General features: G+C 45.5%; 2 protein-coding genes across 5 annotated transcripts; both read right to left on the reverse strand.

Annotated features, from left to right (window-relative positions):
- Window positions 1-5791: 5791 nt before the first annotated feature.
- Window positions 5792-9702, reverse strand: CIART (circadian associated repressor of transcription). 2 transcript variants are annotated; one of them, XM_044236507.1, is made up of 6 exons: window positions 9628-9702; window positions 8631-9056; window positions 8387-8462; window positions 8078-8156; window positions 7854-7965; window positions 5792-6450 (listed from the first exon to the last, which is right to left on the reverse strand). In XM_044236507.1, exons 2-6 carry the CDS (start codon window positions 8994-8996, stop codon window positions 5926-5928), a joined length of 1158 nt encoding a protein of 385 aa, XP_044092442.1. In that variant the 5' UTR covers window positions 8997-9056; window positions 9628-9702; the 3' UTR covers window positions 5792-5925. The 2 variants fall into 2 exon arrangements, with proteins under 2 accessions (XP_044092442.1, XP_044092441.1); XM_044236506.1 differs by having other exon boundaries at window positions 9570-9693.
- Window positions 9703-11275: 1573 nt separating this feature from the next.
- C2H1orf54 (chromosome 2 C1orf54 homolog) lies at window positions 11276-17193 on the reverse strand. Of its 3 annotated transcripts, none has more exons than XM_044239137.1 (7): window positions 17135-17193; window positions 16670-16728; window positions 15362-15445; window positions 14874-14932; window positions 14361-14471; window positions 12032-12130; window positions 11276-11354 (listed from the first exon to the last, which is right to left on the reverse strand). In XM_044239137.1, exons 2-6 carry the CDS (start codon window positions 16713-16715, stop codon window positions 12035-12037), a joined length of 396 nt encoding a protein of 131 aa, XP_044095072.1. In that variant the 5' UTR covers window positions 16716-16728; window positions 17135-17193; the 3' UTR covers window positions 11276-11354; window positions 12032-12034. The 3 variants fall into 3 exon arrangements, with proteins under 3 accessions (XP_044095072.1, XP_044095071.1, XP_044095073.1); XM_044239136.1 differs by having other exon boundaries at window positions 12032-12133; window positions 17135-17189; XM_044239138.1 differs by lacking the exon at window positions 12032-12130 and having other exon boundaries at window positions 17135-17191.
- Window positions 17194-17811: the final 618 nt, after the last annotated feature.

The raw sequence follows: 17811 nt of genomic DNA on the forward strand, positions 1-17811 counted from the left end.
CCACTGAGCCACCCGGGTGCCCCTAAAGCAGAGATTTTAAAAAATATATATTAATTTATTTGACAGAGAGACACAGCGAGAGAGGGAACACACCCGGGGGAGAGTGAGAGGGAGAAGCTGGCTTCCCATGGGGAGCAGGGAGCCCAATGCAGGGTCAATCCCAGGACCCTGGAATCATGACCTGAGACGCTTAATGACTGAGTCACCCAGGTGCCCCTCACTCCTGTTTTTGTAAATAAAACCTTATTAGAGCACAGTTGTGCTCATTTGTTTACATATATTAGATATGACTGGTCTGGGCAACAATGGTAGATTTGGGTAGTTGCCTTCAATCACACAACATTTGTCATGGGAAAAAAATCTGTCATGGGAATCAAATGGGATAAAATAATTTTTTTTAAATAAAAGAAGAGGGAAAGTAATGTTTTTGAGAATCTGTTCTATTCCAAAACTTGTATGGGCACTTTATGTGCATGGTCTCATTTGATGAAATAAAGGGCCAAAGACAGCTTATATATCATGTTTAGTGGAGAAAGTAATTGGTAGAAGGACTTGAGTTAGTCTCTTAAAAGGGGGTAGGGTTTAATTGACAGAAGCAAGAAAGGCTGGGCAAGGTGATGAGCATGAACAAAGGTTTAGAGTTAAAAAGTCTTAACTGTTCATCAAGGGTGAATAAAAAAGTTAACAGAGGTATCAAGTAGGGGAACAGAAGGAGAAACAAAGACTTTGACTAAAGGCTTTGAACTTCTCAAAGCACTGAGGAGCTGTTGAACAATTTGAATAGGAAATAACATGCGGGGGCACCTGGGTGGCTCAGTGGGTTAAGCCTCTGCCTTCAGCTGGGGTCATGATCTCAGGGTCCTGGGATCAAGGCCCACATCAGGCTCCCTCAGCAGGGAGACTGCTTCCCCCCTCTCTGTCTGCCTCTCTATTTGTGATCTCTGTCAAATAAATAAATAAAATCTTTATTTAAGGGGCGCCTGGGTGGCTCAGTGGGTTAAAGCCTCTGCCTTCAGCTCAGGTCATGATCCCAGGGTTCTGGGATAGAGCCCTGCATCGGGCTCTCTGCTTGTCAGGGAGCCTGCTTCCCCTCCTCTCTCTCTGCCTGCCTCTCTGCCTACTTGTGATCTCTGTCTGTCAAATAAATAAAAATAAATTTTAAAAAAGAAAAAGGACGGGGCACCTGGGTGGCTCAGTGGGTTAAAGCCTTTGCCTTCGGCTCAGGTCATGATCCTGGGATCCTGGGATCGAGCCCCGCATGGGGCTCTCTGCTCAGCGGGGAGACTGCCTCCCTCTCTCTCTCTCTCTGCCTGCCTCTCTGCCTACTTGCCATCTCTGTCAAATAAATAATATCTTAAAAAAAAAAAAAGGAAATGACATGCAAAACACTGTTCTAGGAAAAGTACTCTGGTATCAGTGAGAAGGGATTAGAAGTAAGAGAGACTAATGTTATAATTAAAGTTTAGGCTAAAGATGTGGTAGTGAAATGGGTAGGAAGAAATGGATTTTAAGAGACATTCCAGGGGCGCCTGGGTGGCTCAGTGGGTTAAGCCTTTGCCTTCGGCTCGGGTCATGATCCCAGGGTGCTGGGATCGAGCCCCACATCGGGCTCTCTGCTCAGCGGGGAGCCTGCTTCCTCCTCTCGCTCTGCCTGCCTCTCTGCCTACTTGTGATCTCTCTGTCCAATAAATAAATAAAAATCTTAAAAAAAAACTCTTAAAAAAAAAAAAAGAGAGAGAGAAACATTCCAAATACAGAACAAAAAGGATTTGGTGGGACCCCTGTGTGGCTCAGTAGGTTGAACCTCTGCCTTCAGGTCGGTCCAGATGCCAGGGTCCTGGGATTGAGTCCCCGCATCAGATTTCTTGCTCAGCAGGAAGCCTGCTTCTCCCTCTGCTTATGCTCTCCTCTGACAAATAAAATCTTAAAAAAAAATATATATATATATATATAGGATTTGGTGACTGAATGGCACCAAGTTTTAAGTTTAGTTATCTAGAAAAAACGATGGTAGCATAGATAGTGTTAACAGAAGAAAAAGCATATAAAAAGGAAGAACAGGACATCTTTAAAGGAAAGATAATATTTTGATCTGTGACTTCTGGAAAAAGCAACAGACTGGAAACCCAGAGTTCTATACCGATGTTATGTTGTCTTGCACAAGCCACCAAAATTTCCTCATCTAAAAAATTAGGGAGGTGATGGTGTGCCTGGATGGCTCAGTCGTTAAGTGTCAGCATCTGCCTTCATCTCCGGTCATGATTCCAGGGTCCTGGGATCAAGCCCCACGTTGGGCTCCCTGCTCAGTGGGGAGGCTGCTTCTCCCTCTTCTCTCCTTCTGCTGTGTTCCCTCTCTCGCTATGTCTCTCCCTGTCAAATAAATAAAATCTTTAAAAAATAAAAATAAAAAATTAGGGGAGTGAATGATAACTCTTGGCTCTAAAATGCTGAAATTTTCAACAGTATTTAGGTGTCAATAACATATAAATAGAATTGTTCAGCAGAGATGTAGACTTTCAGTATGTCTTCCAGGGGAGAGAGTGGGACTAGAGATGGGGATTCAGAAGTCTTCAAAGTTGAGGCAATAAAACCATGAGAGATGAAATCTTTAAGTGAAAGAATATAGTCAGAGAAGAGTAGAAGATCAAGGACTGAACCTAAGGGAATACCCACTCTCTAGAGCAGGCAGAAGTGGGGCCATTAAGGGATAGGGAAGTTGCTGCCAGGTAGGTAAGAGGAGGATTAGGATAGTGTGCTGTCATGGGATCCAAGGGAGGAGAGTTTCAGTAGATAGCATCAAGAATGCCAAATGCTACAGAGAGCTTGAAGCAAATAGACTTTGTGCTTGGACTATTGATTTGGTGGAAGCTACATTAGAATACCTGATCCTGGAGGCTCCTGGGTGGCTCAGTGCTTTAACTGTCTGCTTTTAGGTTTGGGTCATGATCTCGGGATCCTGGATTCAAGCCCCTGCATTGGGCTCCCTGCTTGTATGGAGTCTGCTTCTCCCTCTACCCCTCCCGGCTGCTTGTGTGTGCATGCTCTCTTTGATAGATACAATCTTTTCTTTTTTAATTTTTAAAAAAGATTTTATTTACTCATTTGAGAGAGAAAGAGAGAGAGCAAACACGAGCCAGGTTGGGGGGGGGTGGAGAATGGGGAAGGGGTAGAGGAAGCAGAAGATTCCTGGCTGAGCCAGGAACCCAACGCAGGGCTGGATCCCAGGATCCCAAGGATCCCTGGATCCTTGAGGAAAAGAGGAGAAGGAGGACAATCAGACTCAAGAGATGTTTTCCAGAAGAGGAGACCTGGTCTCACTTGTGGGAGGAATAAATATTATTTGTAGGAGAAAAAAATAAATAATTCAAGAACAATGTGAAGTTACAAGATAAAGAGGGGATAAATGATACAGCAAAAGTTCCAGAGGAGAAAGGTAATGCAGAGCACAAACGGAGAGGTTTGCCTTAGAAAGAAGGTCATGTGGCAAGCCTGGGGGCTCAATTGGTTAAGCATCTGCTTTTGGCTCAGGTCATGATCTCAGGGGTCCTAGGATTGAGCCCTGCATGCAGCTCCTTGCTTAGCAGGGAGTCTGCTCCTCCCTCTCCCTCTGCCCCTCTCTCTGCTCATGTTCCATATAAAATGAATGAAATGAAATTAATGAAATATGAAATGAAATGAAATAGAAAGGAGGTCATGTTCTCTGAAACCAAAGACAATTGTTCCCTGAGAACAGGGACTTGAAAAATAGGGGAAAGAGGGACGCCTGGGTGGCGCAGTTGGTTGGACGACTGCCTTCGGCTCAGGGCGTGATCCTGGAGTCCCGGGATCGAGTCCCACATCAGGCTCCCAGCTCCATGGGGAGTCTGCTTCGCTCTCTGACCTTCTCCTCGCTCATGCTCTCTCTCACACTCTCTCTCTCTCAAATAAATAAATAAAATCTTTAAAAAAAATAGGGGAAAGATGTATAACTAGCTGTGAGAAACATGCTAAGTAGCCAATAAACAATAACTAAAATGACCAAGTAGTCTGATACACTGCCAAGGCTTAGGATGGGAGAAGACATGGTTTTGGTGGAAACTGGGACAAATGAGTCAGTGTGATATACAGAGAAAGGTAGATATAGATAAATTAACAGACTTTGATGTTTGCCTCCTGATAACGCTGGGTAGCTTTCTTTACTCTTACATACATTTAGTTGCAGCCTTTTTTTTTTTAAAGATTGATTTATTTATTTTAGTGGAGGAAGGGCAGAGGGAGAGGGAGAGAGAGACTCTCAAGTAGGCTCCATGCCTAGCATGGGGTTTGATTTCAACCCTGAGATCATGATGGGAGCCAAAATCAAGAGTCGGATGCTTAAGCTTGACAGATTGAGCCACACTGGCGCCCCTCCTGCAGCTTTCTGAATAAAGATGTGGCCCAGTGTCTGAGGAGACTCCCCATTTGGACAGTTCTAGGGCACCCCTTCCTCTTTGAAACAGACAATGACAGTGGGTGTTCTGGTTCTTTTTTTTTTTTTAAAGATTTTTATTTATTTATTTGACAGACAGAGATCACAAGTAGGCAGAGAGGCAGGCAGAGAGAGAGGAAGGGAAGCAGGCTCCCCGCTGAGCAGAGAGCCCGATGTAGGGCTCAATCCCAGGACCCTGGGATCATGACCTGAGCCGAAGGCAGAGGCTTTAACCCAGGCGCCCCAGGCTGTTCTGGTTCTTGTGTCCCTCCTCTGCCCACAGAAGATGACATATGCATTTATCCACAAGCATCAACAGCTCTCATCAAAGCAGAGAGCTATCCCAGAGGAGAAGAACCTGCTAGTCTGGGCCAGCTGGAAGACTACAAAAGGGAAAAGTACTAGTCTCTGAGACTAAATGAAAACACAAGCCCAATTCCAAACCCTGTAACCATCCCAGGAGTGGTCCCTAGAAAGCCAGCAGTAGTCTCATTTGCTCTCCACAGAGACCAGGACTTTTGTCATCATTTTTATCCACAGGATTTTGTTTTAAAGATTTATTTATTTATTTATTTGACAGAGAGATCACAAGTAGGCAGAGAGGCAGGCAGAGAGAGAGAGAGAGGAAGGGAAGCAGGCTCCCCGCTGAGCAGAGAGCCCGACGCGGGACTCAATCCCAGGCGGATTCCCAGGTGGGAAGGCAGCGGCCCAACCCACTGAGCCACCCAGGTGCCCCATCCACAGGATTTTTATCATCCCATCCAGACTTCTAACTTGCTGGAGTTCAGGTGCCTGGGTAGCTCAGTTGGTTGAGCAACTGCCTTCAGCTCAGGTCATGATCCTGGAGTCCTGGGATCAAGAACCGAATCGGGCTCCCTGCTTGGAGGGGAGTCTGCTTCTCCCTCTGACCTTCTCCCTTCTCATGTTCTCTTTCTCTCAAAATAAATAAATAAATAAATAAAATTAAAAAAAATATATATATATAGGCGCCTGGATGACTCATTGGCTTAAGCTTCTGCCTTCTGTTCAGGTCATGATCCCAGGGTCCTGGGATTGAGCCCCACATCGGGCTCTCTGCTCAGTGGGGAGCCTGCTTCCCCCTCTCTCTCTGCCTTCCTCTTTGCCTACTTGAGATATCTCTCTCTGTCAAATAAATAAACAAAGTCATAAAAAAAGATTATATATATATATATATATATATCTATATCTATATCTATATCTATATCTATCTCTTGCTGGAGCTCACTGTCACAAACATTCCCACCCCCTTTCTTCTCTGCAGCTCAGAGGATCGATACTGGTACTTGGAGCAGAAAGTTGTAACTTCCTTCAATCAACAAACTGTTTAGGTATAAAATTTCTTTAATCAAAAAGGACTTCTCTTCCCTCAACACAAATGCACACATTAAAAATAAAAAAAAATAGATGACAGAGACATATATTTACACAAATCAGAAACCACAGTCTCAAGTCCTGGATTATGGGTTGAGAGAATGGACATCAGGAGCAACTGGAGGATGGCTTCTCCACTGCTCTAGATGTCCCACAGTCATCTCTCTGACCATGGTGGGTAGACTAGGACCAGATCGGGGACAGCCCCAGTCTGGTGGCAGAGTTACTGGCAAGTGGTGGCAATGAGGTCCATCTCCAGAGAGTTTCTTAGGATCACCAGGGATGACAGGAGACGCTGTAGTGGGTGGAACTGGAGAGGCTGGGGCAGAGTGGGTGAAGGGCTGCACTCCATGCTGGACAAAAAGGATGACACCAATGCTGGCTCCAGTGCCTAAAGGACCATGGCTAAAGGAAATGGTACCTGGGGAACTGAGGGGGGGGTTGCAAATTGGAGTGGTGTGGATCCAAGTCAGGTGCATAGTTGGCCATTCAGTGAGATGCCAAGGCTGCTTTGGTTTCAACAGTAGATGTCCTAGCTGTGTCTGGTCCGTCTTTTCCATGGGAGGGGCAGGAGAGGAAGCAGCTAAGGAACTGTGGTGGCTTGGAAAATGCTAGAAAGGGGCGACAAGAAGAAAAAAAATATGTGATAGAGCTTTCAGATTAATTCCACTTGGTTGCTTAAAACTTTTCTTTCCCTGGGGACTCTGTTTGCAATGGAAACATACCTCGTTTTATGCAACAGCTCATTTTCTGCCAGGCAATGATTAAAAGTTTTAATAACCTAATTATACTTTCATTTACTGAACTAATACTTGAAGGCTTGTTATGTACCACACACTATATCAGGCACTGGACATTCAGACAGGCAAAATAAAACAAACAGTCCCACAGGTTCTCACTGTTTTTAAAATAATTCGTTTGGAGCTTCTTTCTTAAAAGTCTATTTTTAGTTGGAATCATCATTCACCAATTTCTGTATTTTAAATTTTAATTTCCCTTTGTTGAGTTTCTTAAATGTAAGTTAATATGCAGGAAACATCCTCCTGCTTATTTTTTAAAGATTTTATTTATTTATTTGACAGAGACACAGTGGGAGAGGGAACACAAGCTGGGGGAGTGGGAGAGGGAGAAGCAGGCTCCTCGCTGAGCCAGGAGCCCAATGTGGGGCTCGGGGTTCCTGGCTCGATCCCAGGACCCTGGGACCATGGCCTGAGCCGAAGGCAGACACTTGATGACTGAGCTTACCCAGGCTCCCCTGCTTATTTTTGTTTGTTTGTTTGTTTGTTTTTGTTTTTTTAATTTTTTTCCCAATTTATTTATTTTCAGAAAAACAGTATTCATTATTTTTTCACCACACCCTCCCCTGCTTATTTTTAAATGAGTTATTCCCACAGCAATAACAACTATGGTTAATAGAATACAAGAAGGACTGTCCATTATCTATAGGAGATTTTACCCTCCCTGTCATTCGAGGAGATAATAAATATCCTATTATTTGAAGGCACAAAAAACCAGGTCGCTTCCACACAGGTCCTTCTATGCATGCATGACAGCTCTCCTCCCCTCCCAGTGATATACTTGTTATGACCAGTCCTTGAAGCCAACCCTTCCAGAGGATTTGGTACAAGGATACATTGGTAGGAGTAAAAAGAGGGAGAAGGAAAGAGTTTTAGGGCAACAGAGAAGAAAGGATTTGTAGAGAAAAGCTAAGAACTCTTCCTGCATCACTCATTTGGCCAGGTGAAAAGCCTTCTGTATCTATGCAGAAAGCAGATAAGCTGCAACACGAAGGATAGGGTTAAACTTCATGAAGTTCTTTGTAGTGATCAGAACAAAACAGAACAAAAACCATACAGGAATCAAGACAGTGTAGGAAGGTGAGGCATTCCCTCCCCTGAAAAGAAACCTGTTGGAAAAGAGGAAAAGACTCAAGAGAAAACAGAAGGAACCCATTTCTGCAGATACACTTTGTTTCCTTATTTCCCCACCCCCCCTCAGTTTTACAAGTTCTCACCTTGGTCAGCTGATGCCTGCTATTACCCAATGATGACTTTTGGGCAGCTATATGAGGAAACCAAGTCTTTAACATCCCTTCTACCTGTAGCAAGGTTCCTAGGTAACGTTCCCTGTGAAAAAGACATTTCTTTAAAAAGCCATTAAGTGTGAAAAAGCAACAAGACAGGATTATAGATATCTCCTTTTTTACGAAGTACCAAGGAAAGAACCAGGGGAACTTACCCCATCTGTGGCTTCTGCAAAACACCTACAATACGCTGGATTCTATCCATTGCCACACTCTGCTGGAAACTGCTCAATCCTGGGATCAGGGAGAGAGAAAGGCATCAGGGGTTGAGATTCAAGAATTTCGTCAGGGAAAGGAAGGACAGAACAGGGTTAGAATAAATGCACCTAAAGAAATTAAATCACAGATGCAGAAAGGTAATAATGTATCCTATGAAGATTTAAGAGAAATACACATTTAAAACATTGAGAGAAAGAGAAAGAGATGAACCTAGCCCAGATAATCGCAACTAATCAGATAATTACCTCTCTCAAATCGACCCATCTTCAGCCCATTCAGTAGGTCTGTGAGAGGGTGAATGAATCCTTGAAGCTCTTTACACTGTAGGAAAACAGGACAAAGGCTATGAGAGGACTGAGAATTGCCCATACAGTACGGTTCCTCCCCACCTCCAAATCTGGGAACCAACACTATCTTCATAGGGTTCTTACTAACAATCTGGATGCTAAGTCATTCCAGTATTGTCTCCTTTCTCCTGCTTTCTCTTACCTTCTGAGCAAAAAGCAGGTCTCCTTCTGTGGTACAACCCTGGATGTTTATGTTGGGCTGTAATTCACCATCTCTTGATCTTTTGACCCCAGATCCTGCCAAAGGAGAGGCCAAGCCCCGTTGTTCCAAGTGAGATACTGTATATTGGTTGCTGGAAACCTTGGGCCGTTGTCTGCAGCGGATAGGACCAGGGCTGGGCCGAGAACATCCCCTTTGCCCGACAGGGTCGGACCTGGGGTTATGGGTCTCCTTGTCCTCCCCCTCACTATCGGAGGGGAGGCCAAAGTCACTGTTCACTGGGGAGGTGGAAAAAGAGGAAGAGAGAGAGTAGGAAGAACAGGAGGAAACGCTAGCTGGAGAATCCATAGGTTCAGAAGCAGGGGCTGGAGAGCAACTCCCGGAGTACCCAAAAATCGGAACCTGCAACTGAAGAGCAAAGCGAGGGAGTTTGTAACCATAACCTGGAAATTAGGAAATGGATTGGGAGACTGGGGTGTACCTCTCCTCCCCAGCATTACATGTCTCAGAGACAATAGAAAAAATCATCTCCTCCTCCTGCCCGCCCCCCCCCTCAGTTAAGAACCTGGACTAACCCTCTGGCCTCCACAGAACAGTTTCTCAGTATGATACAGACTGTTCTTCCCTCCCCTCTGTTCAGAGTAAATTAACCGACTTGACACCATCCCCTGACAGTTGTTCACTGGGTCTGTTCCCAGCCTGACCCTACAGTGAAGGCTACTGGAGGAGATCCCTAAATCCCCGGTAACCCACCCAGCCCTAGGGACGAGTGACCCCGTAGGGACCACTTCCCACAGGACCCTCACGCCTCTTCCCAATCTTTCTGATCGGGATCTCTGAGCCGGGACCCTCTACAGTCGCGTCTGCCACGTGATGCTATCTTTCCCAATACCAAGATCTGCTTTCGGTTCCAAAACCTACTCCCTCCGGGTCTGATCCTCTCGCGCGGATCGCTTCCTTATCCTGCAAGCCTCCTCACCCGTGCCGGTCCGCTCAGCCCAGGCTGTCTCCTGCTCCTTCTCTAACTCTGCGGGTCTCCGCTGCCCACCTCCGCCTCTCTCCCACTGGTCCCGCCCCTTCTCTCCCCCCTCCCCGACACGTGCGTCTGGGCACGTGCCTTACCCCTGCGTACACAGACCTCGCACCCTCATTGGCCGTCTAGCCGGTGGCACGTGACTCCTGTTACCGAAGTTTACATTCCATTTGCTACAGCCTACAGGGGCTCGGCCAATAGAGACCCAGGTAGATGACGATTGGCTGAAAGGGAATAATTCCGTGCCCCGCCCCTACATGCGGCTGGCGAACTGGACCCGGTGATGAGAAAAGGAGGAGGACGGGAAAGAGTGGAAAAGGGCGGAGCCCGTGGCGTTAAATAGGATGATGGTGGGCAGAAGACGTGCGGTTGGAGTGTGCAGACTGGTTGTGAGATCTGCGGCTCGCGTGTTGCGATGTGGGACTCGGGGTTCCTCCTCGGTAGCAGCGCCCCCCCCCCGCTGCTCCCCTCCCCTCTGAGCGCCTCATCTCACGAGGGCAGCACGTGGAAGCTATCAGCGACTTGAGTCTGCAACGTGTAGTGAGAGAATGGATGTATCCCACTGTGTATCCTCTCCCCCTCCGGGTCGCGCGGCCCTCGTGACTCTCGGGTTTCTGCTTCATCCTCTCCGCCTCCTCCTCCAACAAGTTGGGTGCCTCCTGCCCTGCTGGGTGAGGAGGGTGGGGACTGCCGCCGAGAACACCGCGTCCTCTCGCGCACTCCCACTGGGGCGGCTCCTCCGGCCCTTTCCTTACATAACCCGCCACGCACGTTACCAGCTCAGATGCCAGCCAGACACGACTCTAGAGGTCAAAGCCGAACTCGGTTGTTCCTGACTTTTCTATCCGGGCCCCTCGGCCCCTGCGCCCTGAATTCTGTGACTTCTAGCGCAGGGAACGGAGTATGGGTAGGTCCCTGATTTCCTAGTGGACATTTGTCCACCTTCGTTTCCTTTATTTGTTCTCTGGAGAAGATTCGAAAGGCTTGGAAGGAGGGATGGTGGCGAGTCCGGAGATGACAGAGTCAGGAATTTACTATTCAGTGCCCTTTGCAGTACTCAAAGTACAGCTCGGCGGAGAGGCTCAGGGACCGAGGGTTGATTGAGGTTGTGGCACCGAAGAGACCGCAAGGGGGCAGACCAGTTCTGATTAGGGTCTCGAGGACAGAGAGTTAAAGTATGTCCCTGCCTGCCCTAATTAAGCGCTGGAAAAGGCACATTGTTGGGGGTTGGGGGTGTAAGTGGAGGAGGGTGTGAATTTTTAAGATCTATTCTAAGTAGTTTTTAATATTTTACATATGTTTAACAATGTGCTTATTTTATAAAAAGAAAGAAGTGTTCTACAAAAACCTCAACTCTCTTTTCCCAAACACAGTCTCAACACCATGTGTAATAAAATATTAGAATTATATATTAACTGTCTGTTGGTGCTCTTCTCCACTCTTCACATTTCAGGTTTATTCACAGTCCTAACTATTCCCTCTAATTCTACTGCCACCTAACTCCCTTTCTAATCTACCCTTCCATCCCCATATCCTGGTGCTCTCTTTAGCATTGTGAGATTAGAACAGACCCTTATGAAGGAGTAGACAGAAACCAGATTATTTCATTTATTTATCTTCCAATTTCCTCTTCCCAAATCCCCATCAAAATAGTTGTAGCAGCCTTCTTTCTCCTAAAAAAGCAAAGAGAAAGGGAAAAATAGGGGGCTCAGGAAGCTCAGGAAGCCCTTCACCCACCCACCCCCCATGAAAACTCCCCAGATTTCATATTCTGGGCTAGATTTCCCTCATCTCCTGGAAGATATGTCCCCTCCCCTCCTCATTCCTTCCTCTGGTAAATCTCTTCACCCATAGTTATTTAGAATCCCAATTTTAAATCTCTTTCCTATAGTACAGGCTTCTCTTCCCTCCTTCTTGCCTCCACCATCTCTCCTCTACTTTTAGGGAACCAACTACCACCCCTTCTGCCTCTGAACTTTGCCTCTTGACTCTGCCAGGTTGTAGGGCATCTCCCACTATGCCCTCTGGCAACTGCCATATCTTAAACTACCTCCTGGCTGGAATAAGCTTTAATTCCTCAAGGAAATCTGGAGAGGTTTCTTCTGTTTCACCTGCTTCTGCTGTAGGAGGTCCTGAAGTTCTCCCAGTTCAGAAAAAGTAATGACTCTCATTTGAAAAGTCTTTGCCTCAACATATCCTAAACCTCTTTAAAATTAGAGGATTTTTCTAAATGGGACCCCTTGACCTTCAAGCAGCAGAGAATTGATTGACCAGGCTGGAAACACTAGCCAGAGATATTTGTAAAAAATTACTTCATGGACTCCCCCAAGGCCAGTGGCTGCACTCTCACCTTCTACATGAAATACATCCCCCCCTGAACGAGGGCCCAGGACAGGAGGAGGGGAACAGGACTCTGCAGACTGGATACAGCATCGTTCAGATCTGGACTCTGCTAAAATACAGACATTCCCCCACGGTAGGCCAGTGTCATCCTTCCTATCATCCCTCCTCCCCCTCTGGAAGGATAGCCATCTCTTTATACGACCTCAGTGTTTCTTTCTTCTGAACTTAGAGAAAGATCCAGCTCTCCTCCCCTTAACTATGAAGAGTACTTTTCTTGTGCCTTTCAGCCTCCTGAGCATACCAGGGAGGGTCAGCTCCATTCAACAATGTGTATTTTTGGGCGCCTGGGTGGCTCAGTGGGTTAAGCCGCTGCCTTCGGCTCAGGTCGTGATCTCAGGGTCCTGGGATCGAGTCCCACATCGGGCTCTCTGCTCAGCAGGGAGCCTGCTTCCTCCTCTCTCTCTCTGCCTGCCTCTCTGCCTACTTGTGATTTCTCTCTGTCAAATAAATAAATAAAATCTTTAAAAAAAAAACCAAAAAAAAAAACAATGTGTATTTTTTTATCTGTTATGTGCATGACACTATGCTTAGTCACTGCGCTAGGTGCTACATCGGGGATATAAGTGTGATTAAGACCTTGCTCCTTGGGGCACCTGGATGGTTCAGTGGGTTAAAGCCTCTGCCTTCAGCTCAGGTCATGATACCAGGGTTCTGGGATCGAGCCCCGCATCAGGCTCTCTGCTCGGCAAGGAGCCTGCTTCCTCTTCTCTCTCTGCCTGCCTCTCTGCCTACTTGTGATCTCTGTCTGTCAAATAAATAAATAAAATCTTAAAAAAAAAAAAGACCTTGCTCCTTTCTTCAGAGAGTTTACAATCTAAATGGAGCCTACTATATACCTTAAAATATTTCCTCGTCCTTGTCATCAATCACCAACTTTCCACTCTTACTGATTCCTCCCATCTGTGTTCAACAATATTCAGGCTACACTTTGATCCTCTTGCCCTTTCTGGCTGTTGCTTCTCTTTTTTCACTACCAGATTTCTCAAATAATTGGTCTATATTCTCCTTTACCTTCTTCACAAGGTACTCCCTCTCTAACTCCACAAAAACCTAACTTTTGCTTAACCACTCTAAAACTTCTTTCTTTGGAGCTACCAATGACCTCCTTTTCTTTGGCCTCTTGGTTGCTTTTTATTGATTATATTAAACTTTATCTTCTAGATTCTATAATACAGACTTGGCTCTCTGCCTACCCCTTCACTCAGTTCTCCATTTCCTTGGTTGATTCCTCTTCCTCCTGCTAACTACAGGCGTAGTCATTGGCCTTTGGTCTTCTGTGTACTGGCTCTATTGAGCTTGTCTACTTTCGTAACTCTGACTTTGCACTTAGAACTGTAGCTCTGATGTAGGTCAGCTACCTTTAGGACACCCTCATAAGGTTGTCACCATAAATTCACCTTGGCCAATACCTAATTTATATAAATACCTAATTTATAACTTCAGTCCTAAACCATTCTGACCTTTCACAGTTCCCCTTTTGGTCAGCCATTTTCCCAGACATCCATATTTGAAACTTGTAAGCTATTTCAACTCTCTCTTCATTTATTGCTCATTACATTTTCTTCAAAATATTTATTTTTCTCCTCTTCATTCAAAATGCTATTTCCCTAGTCCAAGCCTTTAATGGATTGTTTCCAGAATGATGTAAATCTCATGCATCTCTCTCCACTCCACTGACACTTCAAATTCTCTTGTGATTCAGCCCTATTGCTTTCCCTATGTGAAATTACCAAGCAAGTATTAGGAGACTTGTAAAGGTTAATTTTTAGAAAAATTTCCCACTGTTCCTTCCCATACACCTTCTCCTTCAATCATACCTATCCACCAAACATGCCGTATTCTGTCCCCTCACCAATGTAGCTCTTACATCTGCCATTCTTCCTTCTAATTGTTTTTCTACTTTCATAACTTACGCCACTCAAAAGCTTACCTATTCTTCAAAGTATATCTCACCTTCTAAGAGTCTTTGAGGCCAGTGTATTCTGATTTCTGTCCTTCCACTAACTAAAACACTTGCCTATGTCAGATGCTCTCAGATATATATGTAATTAAACATGGATATGAACCTCTTCATTTTGTCCTAAATGTTTTGTAAGTGTGAATTGAGGTATGATGGCCAAGCTTAGCTAGACACCTGCATTGCTATATTAGTTATTTGGTTCCTTCTTCCACCGAAGCCTATTATTTCAGCCCTCCCTCTGTTCTCTGTCACCAGCCCTGGGATCCACCACTGCCCCCATCACCCCGCCCCACCCCGCCATCCCCAACCCACTTACTGGTTCCCTTGTCATTGGTTTCACTGTTTCCGGCTTCTGAGTGTGTGCACCTTCTGTTTCATGGCTAATGGTAGTCTCTGCTGCTTCCCTTACCTCCTTATCCAACCTGTTCTGCCCTCAGTAGGATCAAGAAACACAGAGTTATCATTGCTTCCATCCAACATCCTCAGAGTTTTTCTGTTTAGACTCCTTCTCTCCTGCACCCCCCATCCCCCAAAACTTAAGCTCAGGGATCCTCCCTACTTTACGTTTGCATAGATTATGTACCCTATCCCATCACCAATTCCCCAGAGTCAAGGCGTGCCCCTCCCTCTCAATGTCTTCCGCAAACCTACTGAATTCTGGTTTTATTCTCTTCCCCAACTGTGGTTAACATGTCTGCTTTGGGCATCTTTCCCAGTTCCATTTCACTAACTTATTTGCATTCCTGCTAATCATTTATATTTCGACACTACCCAGTTCTTTTTTTAACTGTTAACTATCCTGACCATCTTAGATGTAGAGGTCGCTCACCAGTCTGTCCTCAGATTCAAACACGGAGTAATCAACAGTGAAATTTGCACTGAAGTCATCTGGGGAGAAGAAAAAAATCAGTAGTGACAAATGAAAAAGGTACCAGTAGGTCAAGAAATGGAAGGAGGTAGAAACTGCTCAGAATACTTTAACTTGCTCAAGTTGCAAAATTTATTGGTGTAATCTAATTCTAATGAACTTGAATGTTAAGAATGTTTTTGAATGTATCTGCATTTATGTTTTCAAACTGGTATTGAAAATAATTTACAAATTTGAAAATCTTCAAATTGTTTCAGCTGGTTTCCAAAGAATTGAAAATCACTAGCTTGAGAAATAACATTATGAGGCTTGATAAGGGCTTTGCTCATAGCCTAATTTCTCTCTGATCTAGTTGTTCCCATTGCAAAGAGAAAGGCAAAGTCTCAGAACTAAATCTCCCCAAAACCTCTGTGCATCCTGCTATAGCTCAGAGCCTTCTACATACTCACCATAATTAGGAGTGACTGTGTAATAATAGACCACCTGATAATAATCATCCTCTTCCAGTCCTTCTTCATCCTCATATTCTTGTCCTATGGGGACAAGGACTAGAAGTCAGGGAGCATCTGGAACTCCTTAGCAAGATAAGGACACCAGAAGGTGACCTCAGCTCTATCAATTTCTTTTCTCTCTGCCTCCCCCTCCAAGGGTCTTACTATCTCACTGCCTCTAAACCCTTCTCAGTCTTTGGGGCTCCATATCTATGATGAGGGCTGTTACTCCATGCCCTTTCAGCTTAGGAACTCCTAGAGAGAAAACAAATCCCTTCACATTCTGTAAACCCAAAATGAGAGCTAAAGCTAAAAAAGGTAGGAAGCAGAGATGCCAGCAAAGAAGAACTCCAAATTGCCTCCCCAGTATTCCGCACACTGTATTGGATTTGTGAGAGCCCTCCTTCTCTTCTTGGTGTGTCTCACACATTAACACAAACACAAATCTTACGTTTTTGGACTTGGGTTTTAGTTCCGGATTCACCGCTAACTAGCAGAATGATCCTGAAGAAGCCACTTAACATCCGCTCTCTTTAAATGAGTCAGCTGGACTAAATGACCCATCTGCATTAGTTTTTCTTCCTTCCCAGGACTAAAAATATGTGGCTTTGGCATGATTAGATCAAGGACTTCAGGCCTCCACATTTCCCTAAGCTCCTTGAATGCTCTCCCTGAACCCCAGGCAATGACACAGGAATCTGGAGGAAAAGGAAACAATGACAGTACCTGGCAGCCTGGAAACAAAGGAGGGAAGGAGCCAAGCTACTTTTGGGACTCTCTCCCGGAGGGAAGCCAGTTCTCCACTACCCTAAAGGCCACCCCCCCACACACAATTTCTGTTTCCTTACTAATATAACGGTTTTTCTCCAGCCCTCTGGGAAAGAAGATACCCGGGCTTCTCTCACCAGTTTCAGACTGCACCATCTTCCAGGAGCCCACCTCTCTCCTCCACCCTCTCTGGAGTCCCTTTCCATCTTACTCAACTCTGGTGATGGAGAGCTAAGGTCACTCTTGTTAGGACCTCCAAATATCTGGGGCTCCATCCACATAAGCTTGTCTCTTCTTTGACAGGACTCTGCTTTCTTCCCCTTTTCCTGGCTTTATGTTCTAGGTCCCTCCCCCTCCCCCCAACTGGACTCTGGCACAGATGGGTGTTATCACCCTCCATCAAATTGCGCCTCTCACCCTCTCCTCATTTTTCTTTTCTTCCACCCCACTTATGATAGAAGACCTGGTCCAAGAGCTCAGGGAGAGAAGTGAACTTACCTAGGATAAGTTGCACAGCAAGGATGGCTACGAAGAGGACATCCATTCTGGATTCTGCACTATTGTTGTGAAAGTAAAAAAGGAAGTTACAGAGTTTCTCACCAAACTTACCCCGCCTTCTGCCCTCCTCCAACGCTGCAGCAACTCTTCTCCCAGGGGATTGAATTCCCCACCCACTTGCTGACGGACTAGATCCTCAGTTGTGACTGGTCAGCCAGATCTGCCCAGATGAAGAGAGGCAAAGTGGGTTTTGAGGTGAATGGGTGCACTGAATTCCCCAGCCCTAGATTAGATCCATTCAGGACTCCCCAGGTGACCACCACCAAGACAAGCTAACAAACAAGCAAAAAGCCAAACCAAAACAAAAAACCTCAGCTGGCCTAGGAACTTCCTGTCTCCCCTCCTCTCCTTCCCTCCTCAGTCCTCACAACAAGATCCCCCTCCTTCTCAGTGTCCCTGACTTACAATCACCAAGCAGACTTGAGGCTTATGCACAGTCTCTCTTCACAGGCAAAATGTTGTGAGGAAAGGATGGGCATTTTTTCTGGACTGAAAAAAATTCCCTCTCCTCTCCTATCTTGGATTATGAACTACAAGAGCAATATCAACATCATTGTCTGATACTCAAAGCACTTACTGCATTACTTCTGATAAAAATCTCTCAGCCAAGGCTAGTTATTTCCTCTCTAGTGAGTACTGACCTCATTTCATTTCTTTCTCTACTTTCTGGATATAGGATGGAAGAAGGGAGGAAACAGCCTCTTTTCACGTACAGATGCCCCTGTCCTTCTCCCACTTTCAGTCACTTGGTATGCTCCCTTCATTCCAGCCCACAGGGATAGAGGTCATCTCACTGTTTTCTCTGCTTTTGTATTTCCCCTTTCCATTTCATTCAACTCAGAAACATTTAGTAACGTTTATGCTAGGCGTGGTCTGATAGGCAATGCAGGGTCTACTGGCAAGGGGATGAGCATCGTTATGTTTTTTAAGAGGAAGTTAATAAGTTTCTATTCAACATCTACTAAGAGCCAGGTGCTATGAGGGTCTCTGTGGAACCACCTGTGGACAAGACAGGTTTAGGTGCCTGCTCTCATCCGTCAGAAGGTGCTGTGGTAATAGCTCTAAAGAGAGATAAGAAAAGT

Source organism: Neovison vison, chromosome 2, assembly GCF_020171115.1.
Source record: "Neovison vison isolate M4711 chromosome 2, ASM_NN_V1, whole genome shotgun sequence".
NCBI lineage: Eukaryota > Metazoa > Chordata > Mammalia > Carnivora > Mustelidae > Neogale > Neogale vison.